The sequence below is a fragment of the Aedes albopictus genome, chromosome 1, assembly GCF_035046485.1.
Source record: "Aedes albopictus strain Foshan chromosome 1, AalbF5, whole genome shotgun sequence".
In the NCBI taxonomy this organism is placed as follows: Eukaryota; Metazoa; Arthropoda; class Insecta; order Diptera; family Culicidae; genus Aedes; species Aedes albopictus.
Genome location: NC_085136.1, coordinates 323,507,784 through 323,525,856, shown reverse-complemented (window position 1 = coordinate 323,525,856; position 18,073 = coordinate 323,507,784). Strand labels below are relative to the sequence as shown.

The 18,073-nt window shown below is 43.0% G+C and overlaps 1 protein-coding gene across 8 annotated transcripts in view; it reads right to left on the bottom strand.

Annotated features, from left to right (window-relative positions):
* The window catches only part of LOC109411496 (tyrosine-protein kinase Fer), a 228,198-nt gene that overhangs the window by 31,641 nt on the left and 178,484 nt on the right, over positions 1-18,073 (bottom strand). For 6 of the 8 annotated variants that reach the window (XM_062847237.1, XM_062847236.1, XM_062847239.1 and 3 more), the window contains 5 exons: positions 15,980-16,073; positions 4,337-4,532; positions 3,812-4,252; positions 3,544-3,721; positions 2,887-3,374 (listed from right to left, as the gene is read on the bottom strand). In XM_062847237.1, the coding sequence (XP_062703221.1) occupies positions 2,887-3,374; positions 3,544-3,721; positions 3,812-4,252; positions 4,337-4,532; positions 15,980-16,073 (1,397 nt within the window). The remainder of the gene's footprint in view (positions 1-2,886; positions 3,375-3,543; positions 3,722-3,811; positions 4,253-4,336; positions 4,533-15,979; positions 16,074-18,073) is intronic. The other 2 variants (XM_062847242.1, XM_062847243.1) reach the window with 2 other exon arrangements.

Genomic DNA, 18,073 nt, shown 5'->3' with positions numbered 1-18,073 from the left:
ATCCGGAAGGAGATTCCTTCCAGGAATCCGGAAGGAGATTCCTTCCAGGAATCCGGAAGGAGATTCCTTCCAGGAATCCGGAAGGAGATTCCTTCCAGGAATCCGGAAGGAGATTCCTTCCAGGAATCCGGAAGGAGATTCCTTCCAGGAATCCGGAAGGAGATTCCTTCCAGGAATCCGGAAGGAGATTCCTTCCAGGAATCCGGAAGGAGATTCCTTCCAGGAATCCGGAAGGAGATTCCTTCCAGGAATCCGGAAGGAGATTCCTTCCAGGAATCCGGAAGGAGATTCCTTCCAGGAATCCGGAAGGAGATTCCTTCCAGGAATCCGGAAGGAGATTCCTTCCAGGAATCCGGAAGGAGATTCCTTCCAGGAATCCGGAAGGAGATTCCTTCCAGGAATCCGGAAGGAGATTCCTTCCAGGAATCCGGAAGGAGATTCCTTCCAGGAATCCGGAAGGAGATTCCTTCCAGGAATCCGGAAGGAGATTCCTTCCAGGAATCCGGAAGGAGATTCCTTCCAGGAATCCGGAAGGAGATTCCTTCCAGGAATCCGGAAGGAGATTCCTTCCAGGAATCCGGAAGGAGATTCCTTCCAGGAATCCGGAAGGAGATTCCTTCCAGGAATCCGGAAGGAGATTCCTTCCAGGAATCCGGAAGGAGATTCCTTCCAGGAATCCGGAAGGAGATTCCTTCCAGGAATCCGGAAGGAGATTCCTTCCAGGAATCCGGAAGGAGATTCCTTCCAGGAATCCGGAAGGAGATTCCTTCCAGGAATCCGGAAGGAGATTCCTTCCAGGAATCCGGAAGGAGATTCCTTCCAGGAATCCGGAAGGAGATTCCTTCCAGGAATCCGGAAGGAGATTCCTTCCAGGAATCCGGAAGGAGATTCCTTCCAGGAATCCGGAAGGAGATTCCTTCCAGGAATCCGGAAGGAGATTCCTTCCAGGAATCCGGAAGGAGATTCCTTCCAGGAATCCGGAAGGAGATGCCTTCCAGGAATCCGGAAGGAGATTCCTTCCAGGAATCCGGAAGGAGATTCCTTCCAGGAATCCGGAAGGAGATTCCTTCCAGGAATCCGGAAGGAGATTCCTTCCAGGAATCCGGAAGGAGATTCCTTCCAGGAATCCGGAAGGAGATTCCTTCCAGGAATCCGGAAGGAGATTCCTTCCAGGAATCCGGAAGGAGATTCCTTCCAGGAATCCGGAAGGAGATTCCTTCCAGGAATCCGGAAGGAGATTCCTTCCAGGAATCCGGAAGGAGATTCCTTCCAGGAATCCGGAAGGAGATTCCTTCCAGGAATCCGGAAGGAGATTCCTTCCAGGAATCCGGAAGGAGATTCCTTCCAGGAATCCGGAAGGAGATTCCTTCCAGGAATCCGGAAGGAGATTCCTTCCAGGAATCCGGAAGGAGATTCCTTCCAGGAATCCGGAAGGAGATTCCTTCCAGGAATCCGGAAGGAGATTCCTTCCAGGAATCCGGAAGGAGATTCCTTCCAGGAATCCGGAAGGAGATTCCTTCCAGGAATCCGGAAGGAGATTCCTTCCAGGAATCCGGAAGGAGATTCCTTCCAGGAATCCGGAAGGAGATTCCTTCCAGGAATCCGGAAGGAGATTCCTTCCAGGAATCCGGAAGGAGATTCCTTCCAGGAATCCGGAAGGAGATTCCTTCCAGGAATCCGGAAGGAGATTCCTTCCAGGAATCCGGAAGGAGATTCCTTCCAGGAATCCGGAAGGAGATTCCTTCCAGGAATCCGGAAGGAGATTCCTTCCAGGAATCCGGAAGGAGATTCCTTCCAGGAATCCGGAAGGAGATTCCTTCCAGGAATCCGGAAGGAGATTCCTTCCAGGAATCCGGAAGGAGATTCCTTCCAGGAATCCGGAAGGAGATTCCTTCCAGGAATCCGGAAGGAGATTCCTTCCAGGAATCCGGAAGGAGATTCCTTCCAGGAATCCGGAAGGAGATTCCTTCCAGGAATCCGGAAGGAGATTCCTTCCAGGAATCCGGAAGGAGATTCCTTCCAGGAATCCGGAAGGAGATTCCTTCCAGGAATCCGGAAGGAGATTCCTTCCAGGAATCCGGAAGGAGATTCCTTCCAGGAATCCGGAAGGAGATTCCTTCCAGGAATCCGGAAGGAGATTCCTTCCAGGAATCCGGAAGGAGATTCCTTCCAGGAATCCGGAAGGAGATGCCTTCCAGGAATCCGGAAGGAGATTCCTTCCAGGAATCCGGAAGGAGATTCCTTCCAGGAATCCGGAAGGAGATTCCTTCCAGGAATCCGGAAGGAGATTCCTTCCAGGAATCCGGAAGGAGATTCCTTCCAGGAATCCGGAAGGAGATTCCTTCCAGGAATCCGGAAGGAGATTCCTTCCAGGAATCCGGAAGGAGATTCCTTCCAGGAATCCGGAAGGAGATTCCTTCCAGGAATCCGGAAGGAGATTCCTTCCAGGAATCCGGAAGGAGATTCCTTCCAGGAATCCGGAAGGAGATTCCTTCCAGGAATCCGGAAGGAGATTCCTTCCAGGAATCCGGAAGGAGATTCCTTCCAGGAATCCGGAAGGAGATTCCTTCCAGGAATCCGGAAGGAGATTCCTTCCAGGAATCCGGAAGGAGATTCCTTCCAGGAATCCGGAAGGAGATTCCTTCCAGGAATCCGGAAGGAGATTCCTTCCAGGAATCCGGAGAGATTCCTTCCAGGAATCTGGAGAGATTCCTTCCAGGAATCCGGAGAGTCTACTTCACGTAACAACTTTTGTATGTGAAATTGTGATATTTTGTATGGAACGTAACGGAGTTGTAGTAGTGTAGGATAGAGCATCATGACTTTTCGAACATAGATTTTTCTTTCGGAACACCCCGCTAGCGAAGCTCCCCCCATGGATCATACCTAAGCACCACGTGGTCCTCGTTAGTATTGGCCGGCTCGGCCTGCAGCAGGTTAGCTTCCATATCGACATAGGTGTTAGTGGACAGCCGGTTTTCCGGATACTCCGGCTCCGGACGGTTGTTAGTGTTAGCGTCAACGTCAACTCGGATCAACTCAACAGGCTCAACGTACACATTCTCTTCACTCAACGGGGGGTGCTCACACTCATTTACCGTTGATGACCCAATTGCGGCGGTGTCATTCGTCGTCGTTGTTGCCGCAGCTCCGCCGCCCCCGCCGCCATTCCGGAGCAGCGAGGACATAAACTTTTGACCTGGGCGGGGCGTCGACGCGGGTGAATCTTTTACGTTGAGTAAGGAGTTGGCACCGGCGGCAATAGGGCCGGCCGATTTGCGTCGAAATTGGTCCCTAAGCAGTGACATTACCCCGCTGGCCGCGCCGCCCTTCCCGGAGAAGAACGGCGTCGTCGAGGTGTTGTGTGAGTCCTCCTAGCGTTCCCGAAGGCCACCCACCAGTTCAAGTTTGCACGGACAAGGGGAAGAGAACAGAGTTAAGCGGTTTATAGTGGCACCATCACCAAGATCCCACAAAAAAAAAAAATCCCCGAATGTGGAAGCACCAAAACCGAATGAGTACATGGGGGTAGCAGATACTTACCGACAGGTCTTGGCTAACGGATTTTTTGTTCTCGATCAGATGCTCCATGGTGGACAGGTCATCGCATCCGGATGGCAGCTCTTCGCAGCCCACGTCATTCAGGGCGGCCCGAATCATCTCCACCTGTTTCTGCATCTGTCGTTCTTGGCATCGCAGTGCTATCAGTTCCTTGGAATTCCTAAAACAAAAATGAGAGTAATCTAGGTTAGAACGTGTTTTCTAGTAGAATTAGTGGAAGCAGTACCCACTCCAAAACTGCTCTACTTACTTATTACTACTATCCTTAACGCTAGTTCCGTTCGATCCGTTCAGGATCGGCGTCGACGGTTTGGTGCCTCCGTTGACTGCGGTCGCAGTCGCCGCGCTCCCCCCATTTTGCTGCTGCTCCTGGCACAACTTTCCCTGCGTCTCCTGGAGATCCTTGATGGCGCCCTCGAGCTCCGTCTGGCGCGATTTGAGCCAATCCACCGTCAGGTTGTCCACCGTCAGGGTGTTGGCCTGCAGCTTGCCCAGGCTGTCCTCGATGAGCGATTCGTCGAACTGGAACACGACCGGGGCCGTCGGGGTGGTTTTGTGCTTCTCGGTAAACTCCCGGTACTCCTCGGCGGGGCTGATACTGCTGATATTCGTCTCTATCCGCTGCTGGATTTCGCTGAACTTATCGGACGTGGTGTCGCCCAGTTTGGACATATCTTGCAGGAGGTTACGCCTGATTTCAAAGAAAAAGAGGAAGGAGAAATCCATTAATCATCATTTGTAGGGGTGTAGGGGAGTGCTTCCGCAGTTAACTCACCACGTCAGAATGAACGCCTCCTGTTGGGACTGTTGGTGCTCGAGCAGTCCTGGCATGAGAATGGTGCGAATGTCCTTTTCGATTTCGGCCGCTTCGCTTAGCAGTAGGACGTACTCGTTGTGCGCTAGGTGCAGTTTCCGGCAGGCTTTCTGGTATTTGTCGATGACGTCGTCAAGTTTGCGACCGGATCGACCCGCTGAAATATGGCGAGGGAAATGGAAAAAATGATTAGGCAAATATGGTACGGAGTAACACGCGGATTAACTCAGGACATTGGAAAGGGTGGATAAGCCTTATAATAATTGAGAGTATGTAATTAGGCGATGAGGTGGCTGACAAAGCAAAAGTCTGCGGGATATATTTTCTTCAAACGTTGGGAAATATCACGACTGAATATATCTGATAAACTGATTCCAAATTAATTGATAAAATTGTGCAAAACTCTTGAAGTAAAAATACTTGAACAAAATAAGGTGCAAACATCAAAAAGCTCCTGTATAGTTTTGGATAGCTATATCATGGATTCTTGAAGAAACAACAGGGGGAATTTCTAAATTGTTTGTGATAGGTTTTTATCTAATGCCCGTCTAGCTTAGCACCGGCCATAATTGATCGAGTTTTTTTTCCTGCACCTCGCATTAGTTATGACCAATTTGGTATCAATTACTTATTTATAAATTGGCTTCCACATCGTGTTTCCAGTTAGCCTAGGGGTTTAGGCTTTGGCACGCCAATCCGGAGACGGCAGGTTCGATTCCCGTTCCAGTCGGGAAAATATTCTCGACTCCCTGAGCATAGTGTATCATTGTGCTCGCCTCACAATGTACAAATTCATGTAATGGCAAGCACAAAGAAAACCATCAATTAATAACTGTGAAAGTGCACAAGAACACTAAGTTTTTTTTTTTTATCTAGTTCGTTTATTTGGGGCTCAATCGCGTATAACGCTTTACGGAGCCGAGGATCATTCTTTGTACTTAATAGTATACATTATACAGAGTAATAACTTTTTACTGATATCTGTTAGTAATGGGTGGAAGCCAGGGTACTCGTGGCAGCTCGAGGTTAGAAGGTCACATTTTGAGGGATGGACAGGGTAAGGATTGGACCAAAGGTTTCACTGCTGCTCATCCGGGGGTGAATCGCATCTTGCTAGCGTATTCGGTGCCTTGTGGTGTTGGTACCCTGAACACTAAGTTGAAGAGAGGCCGGCCAAGTTCCAGTGGGATCGTTTCCAAATATTTATGGATCATTTTCTATGTTTTATGGATCGTTTCCTATTTTTTATGAATCATTTAAATTTCAACCATTTTAAGGAGCAGTTTATAAAATTCTGGATTTTTTTCTTTGCCCAATTTTATGGAAAAAAAGGGAGTATTCGACAATGTTTCATGGATCCAAATAACTGATTGGTTTTCTGGTTTACTTCTAAGGAATATTTAAATGTTATCAATGGATCATTTGGCATTTTTTCATGGATCGTTTTATAAGTTTAACGGTGCAAACATTGGGTTGCCGTGATACATTACATCCGGGACTTTGGTTACAAAAATCACACTACTCCAATAGTAGCCTATTTGGACATTAGAGTTTAGAGATTACTACTGAAATTTATCCAATAGTTTCTCAAAAAAAAAAAAAATCTGGCATTGTTGCAGGAATCCTTTTCTTGACTTTAACAAGCATTCCTTAAAGATATCAACAGGAATTCTTTTTGAATTTCCGTCAAGATTTTTTTTAATTCTTCAAGAAACTCCTCTAGAAATTTCTCCAGAAATTCTTAAAAATATTCCTCCCGGCGTTTCGCCAGTTTTCACCCAGCCATTCCTCCAATAATTCCATTTCTGCAGAAATTCCTTATCAGATTGCAGAGGAAATTCTCTATCGAATTCTTCACAAGTTTCATCAAAGATTTCTCCAGCTATGTTTCAATTATTCCTCAAGAGATTCTTGCAGCGATTCTTTCAGAAATTCAGATTTTTTGCAGCAATACTTTCAGAATTTTTTGTTGGAGCTCCTCGAGAAGAATTTCTCCGGAGATTCTCTCATACATTACTTCCGAAATTCATCAAGAAAGTTTCGAAGATATTTTTCTAGAATTTCTTCTAGGGGGTTTCGCAGAAGTTCCTCCTCCTCCAAGGATTGTACCATAAACTTCTCTTAGGATTCATTGAGACCTCTCTTCAGGGATTCTTTCAGATTTTTTTACGGGGAAAACTCAGGAAACTTTTCAGAGATTCTTTCAGGGAATCTTTCAGTGCATACTCCCGGAATTATTTCTTGGCGTTTCTCCAAGAATATCTCTAGAAATTCTTCTTGAAATCACTGCAGATCATTTTCCAGGCATTTCTAAAGAGATACCTACAAAAACATTCAATTTATTCTTCTATGTATGTGATTCCATCAAAAATTCTTCCAGATTTGTTTCACATTAATGCTGGATTTCCTCCAAAAAATCCTCAAGAAAGTGTTTCAAAGATTCTTGTGCACTCATATCTTCAGGCATTTTCAAAAAAATATGTTAAGAACTCCTCCAGAGGTATCTCCGCAGTTTTTCTTGGTTTGCTTGAGAATATCCAGCAAGAAAACATTTAGAAATTTATTTAGTTTGCAGTTTCTGCATGGATCCTAGAGAAATTATTTCAAGGATTCCTCCAGAACTTTTTCCGGTTTACTTCAGAAATTCCTCAAAAGTGTGCTCTCGAAACCACCTCGAGGATTTTTTCTCAGAAACCCCTCCAGATAATTTGTCCCTGAATTCCTTTAAAAGTTTCTCATAAAATACTTCTAGGAATTCCTCCAGAGCTGTCTCAAGGGTTTCCTCCAGGTATTCCCTTTCAGGGGTCTCTCCAGAAATTCCTCTAAAGATTACTGCTGATTTTTTTCTCGTTAAATTCTCCTCGGAATTTCTTCAGAGCCATCTCAAGGAGCTTCTCCAAGTATTCCCTAGAGATTCTTGTAGAAAGTTCCAAAGATAACTTAAAAAATTGCTTGTGAGATTTTTTTTTCAGGAAATTAACCCTCTAATACCCAAATTTTTAATTTTGATCTAAATATCATTTTTCGTCATCTAAAATCGATTTAAACATGTTTTGGAAGATGATTCTTTTTAATTCTCGATTTCGTGAATTTCAGTTTTTGATTTTTCTAATTTTTATTTTTGAACATCCCCACACTTTTATATTTTTCCTGGAAGCTAATTTGGGGAACGGATTTTTTGAGATGAAAACATTTTGAGATTTTATGATTATTGTTGAAATATTATTATTTTAAATTTTTTTAACAGAAAATTTTATTTTCCGTGTAATTTTAAGGAAAATAATTTAAGAGTGTATTCGATTTCCTTAAACTATTAAACAAGGATAGTATGATTTGGGAAAAATTTAAAATATGTTAATTGTAGCGATTCAATACAAAATAAACAATGACTTCTAAAAGGTGACTAAAACATCAATTTTTCAATGATTTTTATAAAATCTAAATACGCTTTAAAATACACCAAAAACCATTTTGAGATATACAAAACAGTCCTTAATATCAGCCAAAAATATAAAAAATTTGATTTTCCACGAAACAAAAATTACAAAAATGTTCAAACTATACCCCGTCTAAAGGCGGGATTGGGTATTAGAGGGTTAAAAAAAAATCTTGGAATTCCCAAAAGTATCACCAGGAATAATTTTAGAAATTACTTCTGGGTATCCTTGATAAATTTCTTCAGTATTTATAATTTCATGAAGTACTTCTGTAAAATCCGTGAAGGAATATATGAAACTAGCTGTACCCGGCAAACTTTGTCTTGCCTACTGCGTTTTTTGACATTTCAAGTTTCTAGCCAAGACCAAGTGCCCGGTCAAAATGTAAGGAAAATCGATTTTCAAGAACTCTTAATCTTTTCATATTTTTTGACTCATAAACCTTCCTTGGGTGAAAACTAACAGAACAAAACTAAGACGACCAAAATCTGACCTTCCGTTCGTAAGTTATGCGCGGTCCTACGTATGCCACTGCATTTATATATATATATAGATAATTCTTAGAGTAATCTTCGAAGGAATCCTAAGAGATACTTTTAAACTGGTACAGCTCCTACCAAAAGGAATCCTCCTTTATTATTCCAGAGGATTCCTGGAGGAGCCCTTTTTTGAGTTTACGGAAGAATATGAAACATTTTCGAATAAGCTCTACACAGATAAAAATGATGAGGTTTACACGGCATGTATACTTCATTTTTGTAATGTAAATTTGATGTTATGATGATTTACATGATATATCATGTAAATTTGTGTTATATGTCATGTAAAGACTTTGAGTCATGCTAAATTACATGACATATAATGGAAGTTTACATGACATTTCATGAGATTTACATGATATGCCATGTAAACTTCTGTGATATCCCACGCTCCAATTATGTGCATTATATGTCACAGAATTTTACACTCTTTTTTAGATCTGTGTAGATGAATTAAAAAAAATCCATGGAATAATTTCTGATGAAATAATTTCTGATGAAATCCCGTACTGATATTCGTGAATCCTTGAACTACTGAAGGACTCTCTGGAAATATTCCTGGAGAAATTCCTGAAACAGAATCCGCGGAGGAACTTTTGAAAGAATCCTTGAAGGATTTTTAGGATAAATCTTCTGTCTAATTTATCTTGAAACCTATGAAGATATTCTTTTAACAAATCCCTGGAGGATTATCTGAAAAAAAAAATCCAGGGAAATCCCCGAAGAAAGCCTAGAAGTTATACCTGCAGAAATTCCTTCAGTAATACCTGGAAAATTTGCTTGATGGGATTGCTTCAGGAGTTTATTCGGAAATATTTAGATATATTCCTTATCAACATTCATGGATTTTCTAAAAGAATAACCGGAGGAAGTCGTGAATTTTTTTAACAGAAATCCTGGAAGAATGTCTAGAGAAACACTTACTTCTTTAAAGTATAATAGAAAAATTTCATGACAAATTTCCAAAAAGGGATCTGTAGTGGTTTCTAAAGATTTCTAGAGAAATTCCTAAAGGCATCTTTGGACGAAATCTTGCAAGAATTTTCGAGAAAATACATGAATGCATACACGGAGCAAGTCCTGAAGGAATACCTGCTTGAAGGGTAAATTCATAGAAGAATTCATGAATGATTTTTCGAAAGAATCCTTGGATTACTTTATGAAGGAATTCCTGGAGATATTTCTAAAGAGGAAACGTCTATGAATTACGTCACGCTTTGAGGAGGGAGCTGCCGCGTGCAACATAGTTGTTCCATGTTATGTGGGAATCCCTATTAACATGGGACAAAAATGCTGCACACGGCAGGAGAGAAGATCAGCAAAGTGTGACGACAAACTTCAGAGGTTCCATACAAAAAGTTTGCTATAGAGCATAGGTTCCCAAACTTTCAGGAGCAAGACCCCCTTTGGCCAGCAGATGTAATTTTCGCGACCCACCATAGAAATTCTTTCATTTGTTGTCTGTTGCAGTAAAATATTCGACTATCCCTCGCGACCCACTGGATGAAGGCAGGGAACCCCCTGGGAGTCGTGACCCGCAGTTTGGGAAACCATGCTATAGAGGGGACAACTTCTCGGACAAATTTTGCGTGATGCATTTTCTGGACTTCATATCAATAAATGTAGAATAAGCTTTAAATGAAAATACAGATTAATAAAAAAACTTCTTATCAACAGGGGAATTTTAGAAAGAATCAATATAAGATTCCCAATAGAAATTATCAGGAAAATTGATGGAGAAATTTTTAAAGAAATATCTGGAAGAATTTCTAAAGGGAACTTGGGAGATATTTCTTGATGAATCGCAGTGGAATTATCTTAAAGGATCCCCGAAAAATATTTATATAAGAATCGAAAAAAAATTAGGAGAAATTTATGTGAGAATTCTAAACTCTTGGTTTTCTAGAAAAAAAAAACGTGAATGGACGTCAACCCTGGACAATTTTTTGAAATAATTTATGGCAAAATTTCTTAAGCATGAAAGGTTTCCTAGAAAAAATCTTAATGATATGTTCCTAGAGATTCTAGAGATGTTCCTCTAGAGCGAATAGAATAGTTTGTAAAGGAATCCGTGCAATATTATCTAAAAAGAATGTATTATGATAACTCTAGATGAATTGCTGTAATAATCCCTGTATTATATTGTACATTCCATAGAATCGAGGATCTAGCTATCAGTCGCGATTCTAAGCCTCAATCATTAGGCTAACGGAAGCTTTACCGAAAATCTACCGACGGAATTGAAAAGAAGTTACAAAGAATACGAACGAAAAACCTCCAAGAATGACATACGTAATTTGCCATAAAAGTCTTCCAAAGCGAAGATCTTTAAAGTATTGCAGTAAGAAATAGGGATATTATTATCATCCGAAATCTTAAACATATTTTCAAAAGATTAATAAAAGATCTCAAGAAAAATACGACAAAAATTTACAAAGAAAAATAAATGCATACTCTTTAAAAATTACTAATATTATTGCTATCAGGTGATTCGTAGTGTGCTGGCGAGAAAAAAATCTGTCGTTTTCTCATCGACTGAAGCGACCGATTCGAAAAACTCGACATCTTCGTTTCGGTCGACTAGCCAGCTGAGTGGGCCACTCCCGTCGTCGTAGTCCACAAGGCCAACTGGTCGATCCAAATTTGCGGAGAATATTCCACGGGTTTGAACGATGACCTTCAACGAAAGCAATATCCGCTTCCGGATGACATTTTCGTCAAGCTTTCCTTCTGTACAGTCTTCTGTTTAGCATCGGTTGTCCGATGCCTTCTTGCAAGTGGAAGTCAACGAACAGCACCGTAAGTTACCGTAAACTGGGGTGTAGTTGATCAGTGGGGTGAACCTGATCACTCAATTACCCACGGATATCGACTTTCAAGGAAGTTACCATTCCATTTTAATGTTACGTCATTGGATTGCGAATAATCAAAATAGAATTGTTGCTTTCTTGAAGGTCGATATACGCGGGAAATTGAGTGATCAAGTTAACCTCACTGATCAACTACACCCAAGTTTACGGTACTCACAATCAATACGCATCATGGCTTCTACCTGGCATGGAGTGTACTTCCGACTGTCTCGATGACGTTATAATTCGCAGTATAACAGAGGAGGAAGAGCACGATCGCAGCCTGCAAGCCGTCTTGAAGCAAATCCAAGATTTCGGCTCCACTATTCGAGAGGACACATGCACGTTTCAGAAGCTGCAAGTGCAATACATCGGGTATGTCATGGACAGTTGCGGGCTCCATCCGAATCCAGCCAAGGGCGCGGCAATCATCAAGCTTCCGCTTCCCACCGGCGTATCAGGAATACGGTTCTGAGGGCTGTCAACTATTATTGTAAGATCTCCGTGGATTGTCTGCTTGGCGGGGTATCCCGCTACGCTGGCCAGCGATAACGGTGATCAATTCACTAGCGCTGAATTCTTCGAATTCTGCACCTCCAACGGTATCGAACAACTGACGACGCCCCTTTCCATCCATAATCGAATGACCAAGCGAAGCGATTCATGAACACCGTCAAGCGGGCCGTGAAGAAAATGCGAGAGGGGAGAAGCACTAGATGGGATGCACAATGGTGAGTCGATAAGGAGCGTCAATCGACGACAAATACCGCCAGCTAAGAGCTGTGTGCTTAGCTGGTAGTGCATCCTGGGCACTGTTGTCCATCTGACTTCAGCTAGATTGAGGAGGTACGTCCAGCGCTTGAAAATTGAAGCGTTTTACCTCAGACGAATCAAAATTTGCTCTTCTTTGACCGGCGCTTTTCAACCCAAAGCGGTAGCAATAGGTCGGTGGGGTGTGTGGGGTAAAATGCCATTTTTCAAACTTTCATCGTTTTCAATGATAATTAGCCTCACTTGTTAGGCTTTCAAGGTGGTAACAGCAACTAGACAATATTTGCTCGATACTTCAGCAAAAATATTCACTAAACTAACGCATTTTCATCAATTTATAGCGATTTCAAAAACTGGTTCGTAAAACGGAAGTGGTACAAAAAGGCCATCTGCCATGGGGTAAGATGCCACTTTATGAAAACGTTCAAAAATTACGTCCATCATTTTTCGGACATGTCTGACTCCCTTTGCTCCTCTGGTCCGCTATTTTCGTATGCTCAATACATGGAGTGTCACCCCTCTCCCCGCTAAACGATGGTCGTCATATTTGAATGACCCCTAACATGAAAATCGTAGACATCAACAACCAGGCGCCTCCATGTGTGTCTCAATCTGCTTGGAAACACTTGGCTGGTAATAAAATCACCAGAAAACCTTAATTGCAAGTACGAAAAACCGGAAGTTGATAGTTTTCATTGGGAAATCGAAAGATTTTCCATGGGTATGGCGGCCTAGCTTCTAGAAGAATGTTTTATGCAAACATATCTTGGCACCATTCACCGATAGTTATGGTCAAATCACATCGAGGAATGATTTTATGAGTTGGGCCATTTTACCCCATCTTGGCATTTTGGGCTCTGTTCCCCTATGCCTTCATTGGCTAACATAATTCTGAAGCAAGTGGGAACGGGAGCAATAAAAAATATGAGTGAGAGTGAGGAACGACGATTCAGCGCCGTGCGGCTCTCTGAATCTCTCTCTTCGCCGGTGTATACGGCAATGAATATACTTGATTTTTATCTCGTTATAACAGTGCAAATGACATAAACTCGAATTAAATCGATTATAATAGTCACGTCCATCATTCTCTTATGGACAAATTTATTGTTCTTACAAGTTTTGAGCAAAAAATAAATCCACTGAATCATTTACGCATCTTCAGCCTCACCGCAGCAAGTGAGAAATAATCGTTACCAGTCAATATGCTTCACCAGCCAACCGACCGATGAGGAATAGTGGTCGCGGTTGGTTCGGTTTCTCTTTGCTCGCTGTGCGTGTTCGTTCGTAGTGATGGTTGGCGCTGATGACTGATCGTTCCATTCATATTCACTCGATTTCAAGCACTGGGTACGTCCCGAGCGTCTGTTCACCATGGAGGCGCGGTCCTGACAGCGTCTGCTCGGGCATCAAGTGGCTGAGTGTGAAATTCTCCTCTACCGGAAGCTATACCTAAGATGACAGCCCCACCACAGTGGATAGGGGAACTTAGGCCAACAACCTACTGTTTCCGAAACCCAAATAACCGTTACAGGAACGGAAAATGAAAGATTACGAACTGATTCAACGGCAACGACTTTTAGCGCGAAACAACGGGCTAGAATTGGAACTTGGAATGTATTAACCCTAGCCCAGCAGGGTAAACTGGCACAACTAGCCAATGAGGCATGCCGTATGAAGCTTGAGATCCTAGGACTGAGCGAAGTCCGTTGGCCGAACTTTGGAGAACACAGATTGGCGTCGGGTCAAATTCTGCTATACTCTGGCCTACGAGGTGAACACGCTCCTCGCCACCGTGGAGTTGATTTCCTGCTCAGCGCTCCCGCCCACGCTGCGCTCATGAGGTGGGAACCTATTAATGAGAGGATATATGTAGCCAGTTTCAGAACACGGGTTCGAAACCTTACCATGATCCAGTGTTACGCGCCAGCCGATGCTGCCGAATTGCAAGATAAAGATAACTTTTACCGTCAACTGAATGCTGTCGTGGACAAGACTCCTAAAGGTGATATCAAGATCCTCATGGGCGACTTAAACGCAAAGCTTGGTTCCGACAACTCGGAAGTGAGCGAAAACGGAGAGCTATTTGCAGAGTTTTGTGGCAACAATGATATGGTGATTGGGGGATCGCTCTTTCCTCATAGACCAGTGCACAAAGTGACATGGGTTTCCCGTGATGGCGTCACGGGAAATCAAATCAACCACATCTGCATCAGCCGAAAATGGAGACGGAGCCTTCTTGATGTGCGGAACAAATGTAGCGTCGACATTGCGTCCGACCACATTGTATCATGTTACTGTGTATCGTTCTCAAAGTCCTCTGCAAAGTGATCCTAAACCGGATACAGGAAAAGATTGACGCAACTCTCCAACGGCAGCGAGCAGGATTCCATGTCGGACGATCCTGTATGGACCATATTGTCACGCTCCGTATCATCTTGGAGCAAATCAATGAATTCCAAGAGTCTCGCTACCTGGTGGTTATTGATTACGAAAAAGCTTTCGACCGTCTCAATCACGGAAACATGTGGGAAGCCCTCAGGCGCGAGGGTCTCCCTGAGAAAATCATCGGCCTCATTAAAGCACAGTACAGAGCATTTTCGTGCAGAGTACTGCACAACGGTGTTTTGTCCGATCCCATCCGGGTCGTTGCTGGAGTGAGGCAAGTATGTATACTATCACCGCTACTGTTCCTCATCGTTATCGACGAGATCCTGGTTGGTGCTATTGACCGTGAACCAAATCATGGATTGCTGTGGCAACCCATTACCATGGAGCACCTAAATGACTTCGAACTGGCTGATGACGTTGCTCTCCTAGCTCAACGGCCGGCGCTCTGATATGCAGAGCAAGCACGATGATCTTGCCAATCGCTCCTCAGCGGCAGGTCTTACCATCAACGTCAACTAGACCAAATCGTTGGATGTAGGTAAACGCGATCAACCCTTCCAGCTTTATGGTAACTGGGCAATCAGTGGAAAATGTTGAAAGCTTCCAATATCTTGGTAGCCAAATGGCGGCCGATGGCGGCACCAAGATCGACATAGGTGCACGGATCAAGAAGGCGTGGGCTGCTTTTGCGAGTTTAAGAAATGTATGGAAAAGCAACCAGATTAGCCGACGCACCAAAATCCGAATTTTCAACTCCAACGTGAAATCTGTGCTTCTATACGCCAGTGAAACCTGGTGTGTATCAGTGGAGAACACGCAACGGCTGCAGGTCTTCACCAATAGATGCCTGCGGTATGTAATTCGTGCATGGTGGCTTCACAATAGGATGCAATCAGTGAAGTACTAGATTGAAAGTAGTGAGCCGGATTTTTGTATGGTGAGATGATCAATTCTCCATTTCTGTAATGAAATGGTGCGAACTGCATGGGTATTATGATTTCTTGCCTAATTTGATGTTGTTTGAGCAAAATTTTGGATAACTGTGTTGTTGGAGTTGCAATAAATAATAATACAACATCACAGTTACCCAAACTTCTGCTCAAACAGCAGCAAATTAGGCAAGAAATCATATACCAACGCTGTTTGCTTCATTTTATTCCGAAAATCCAGCTCACTACTTTCAATCTAGTACTTCACTGATTGCGTGGAGTTCCATCGTCGATGTAATCAAAAGCGGATAGCGGCAGAAATTCTGGAGCGAAAGTGTGGGTGGGTTGGCTACACTCTCCGCAGAGGCAGGCTCAGAGGCTCAGGCGGCGCAGCCTCAACAAGGAAATAAAAGAAGTCGACAGAAATTTGACCTGACCACAGGTCAAGGCGACGAGGGCAATCGCCCAGGAGGGAGATCATTCGTTTCGAACCTCTGCACCACCATTGCTGGTGCTCAGGACTGAATGTTAGTAAGTAAATGCATTGATGTTAATGTAGATTGTAGAAGTTATGTGATAACTTAGAATTAGTTTTGCAACGATAGCTCACATAGACCAAGAAAATATTCACTGATGATTTGTATGAATAATTATCAAAAATGATTATCTGTTTTCCACCGTCAATACTTACATTTGATGATCTCCTCGAATCGCCCCCGCAGCATCTTGTAGTACTCCAGGTGCTTCTGGTATTCGCTTTTCTTCCGCGCAACGTCCTCCGTCATCTGCAACAAGAACAAAGACCCGGAGAAAAACAAACCTAATTAGTATATCACAATGGCAAACCATCATCTTCATCATCGCATTCGTGTTGAATTTCTAATCGCAAACAAAACCGCGCATGAACATCACTCATTAGGTTAATTTCCACATCGCCCCCATTCGATATTTGAGCAATCAAACATAGGTACTAGGTAGTGTTGGCAGACGACGACGCGACCAAACAGGTGCTCGACACAGGTTCTCACCAACCCATGATATCTACTAGGTATGACGAGGTTCCCCAATCAGCATCTCTCTCTTGGACGCCCTGAAAGCGCGCACTAATTTATGCAATAGACGCGCGGTCATTAAATGCCACATTCTGCGCGCATATCAGGTTTCGTATTGGCGTTCACATAAAGCACTAATTTGTGATCATACAGTCGCCGCGCCCGCCGGTCGGTAACAAAGGCTTGCAAAAGAGGTACCCTTTGTACCACCACCAGCCAGCATCATATCGGGCGCGACCTCCCGATGCGATGAGATGCGACGACTTTCATTAGTTTTCATTAGAGTTATGTCAGAGGTGCGGAGTCTCGGGACTGCGACGACGACTGCGACGACGCGAGACAATGTTAATCCAATTATGTTGTAGTTAGCCCGGTCACATCTCATGTAGAGGTAGTGTACCTAGATATTGGCGTTGCAAATCTAACAACAATGGAAGCAAGTTGTTCAACGCACATTCTCTGAGGCAACACCATACCACCCAGTTGGTACACATGGGTTGTTACACGCTCAATTGTTAAACAGGAGGCGGTGGAGTGCTGCATGAGGACAATTAACCTGTCTTCAACAAGCACAGGTTGCATTACGCGCGATACAGCAGCAAAGATGGAAAATACCTTCACAATTTAGCAAGGCGAACAATTGATAAGCATCCCCCTGGTAGCGATGACGACGACGACGCATGGAGAACAGCAGCAGTGGAAAGTGGCTTCATTTGGTGGGTGCAATCGAGCATTAAAGGGCGATGGTTTGGGCAGGGCAGCTGGATTGCAAGATAGTTCGTAGAAAAGCAAATTGTGGAGTGGTAGCGATAGAGCATTTCCAGACCAAAACACGAACAATATTGCCATTTTTGACTCGTGAACCATTTACTTTTGCATCAACACATAAACATTTTTCCTCACCTAATTTTGCGTTTAGATATACTTAATTTTCTTCTACAAAAAATATAATTCAAAAACGTTTTGTTTTTGGATAGAAATGATGTCTTTGTAGATGTTTGAAGATATTTTAATTACTTTTAGAAATAAAAATACACTCAGCGTAACATTCATCGCCGATCGATGTTAGACGTCATATAATTTCATTTTTCCAAAAACACTACCCTTCGATTTTTTTATTATTTTTCGGTAGAATCTATCATGTCCAGTATGTCTTCTAAAAGGTTAATAGACAATATCTGATCAATCGGGATATCCTAGGTCATCCAAACTGTTCTTGAGTTTAGATCCTAAAGTCTAGAAGTGTAACGGTAACTTCTTTCATTATTCAAAGCTACGATTTGTAATCTATCATGTCCAGTAAGTCTTCTGAAAGATACAGTAGTCCCAAGTAACAATGATAGCTGAGCAACAGCTTATGCAGCTAAAATTTTTAAAATCAACCTAAAGAGCAGTTTATTTATCTATTGTACAGTATTAATGTTTGTTGGGATTGTTTTTATCAACTTAGCTTCATAACAGTAAGGAAGCCCATAATATCCCAAAAATATATTACAACGGTTATTGTTCCTCTAACAGCTTTGGTATGTACAGTGGATTATGTAACACTTCTTAACGTAGTGGCAAAAGCTATTATCACAAGTGTAGACCTGAAGACCTGAAGACCTATGGTCTCCGGAGTAGTGTTGTTGATCTGAAATATCTCAAAGCTATCTTGAAATGACTCATGATATGCCAGGGGGATTACAGATTACAGCACAAAGCTCATTGTGAGAATAACTACTGTTACTATT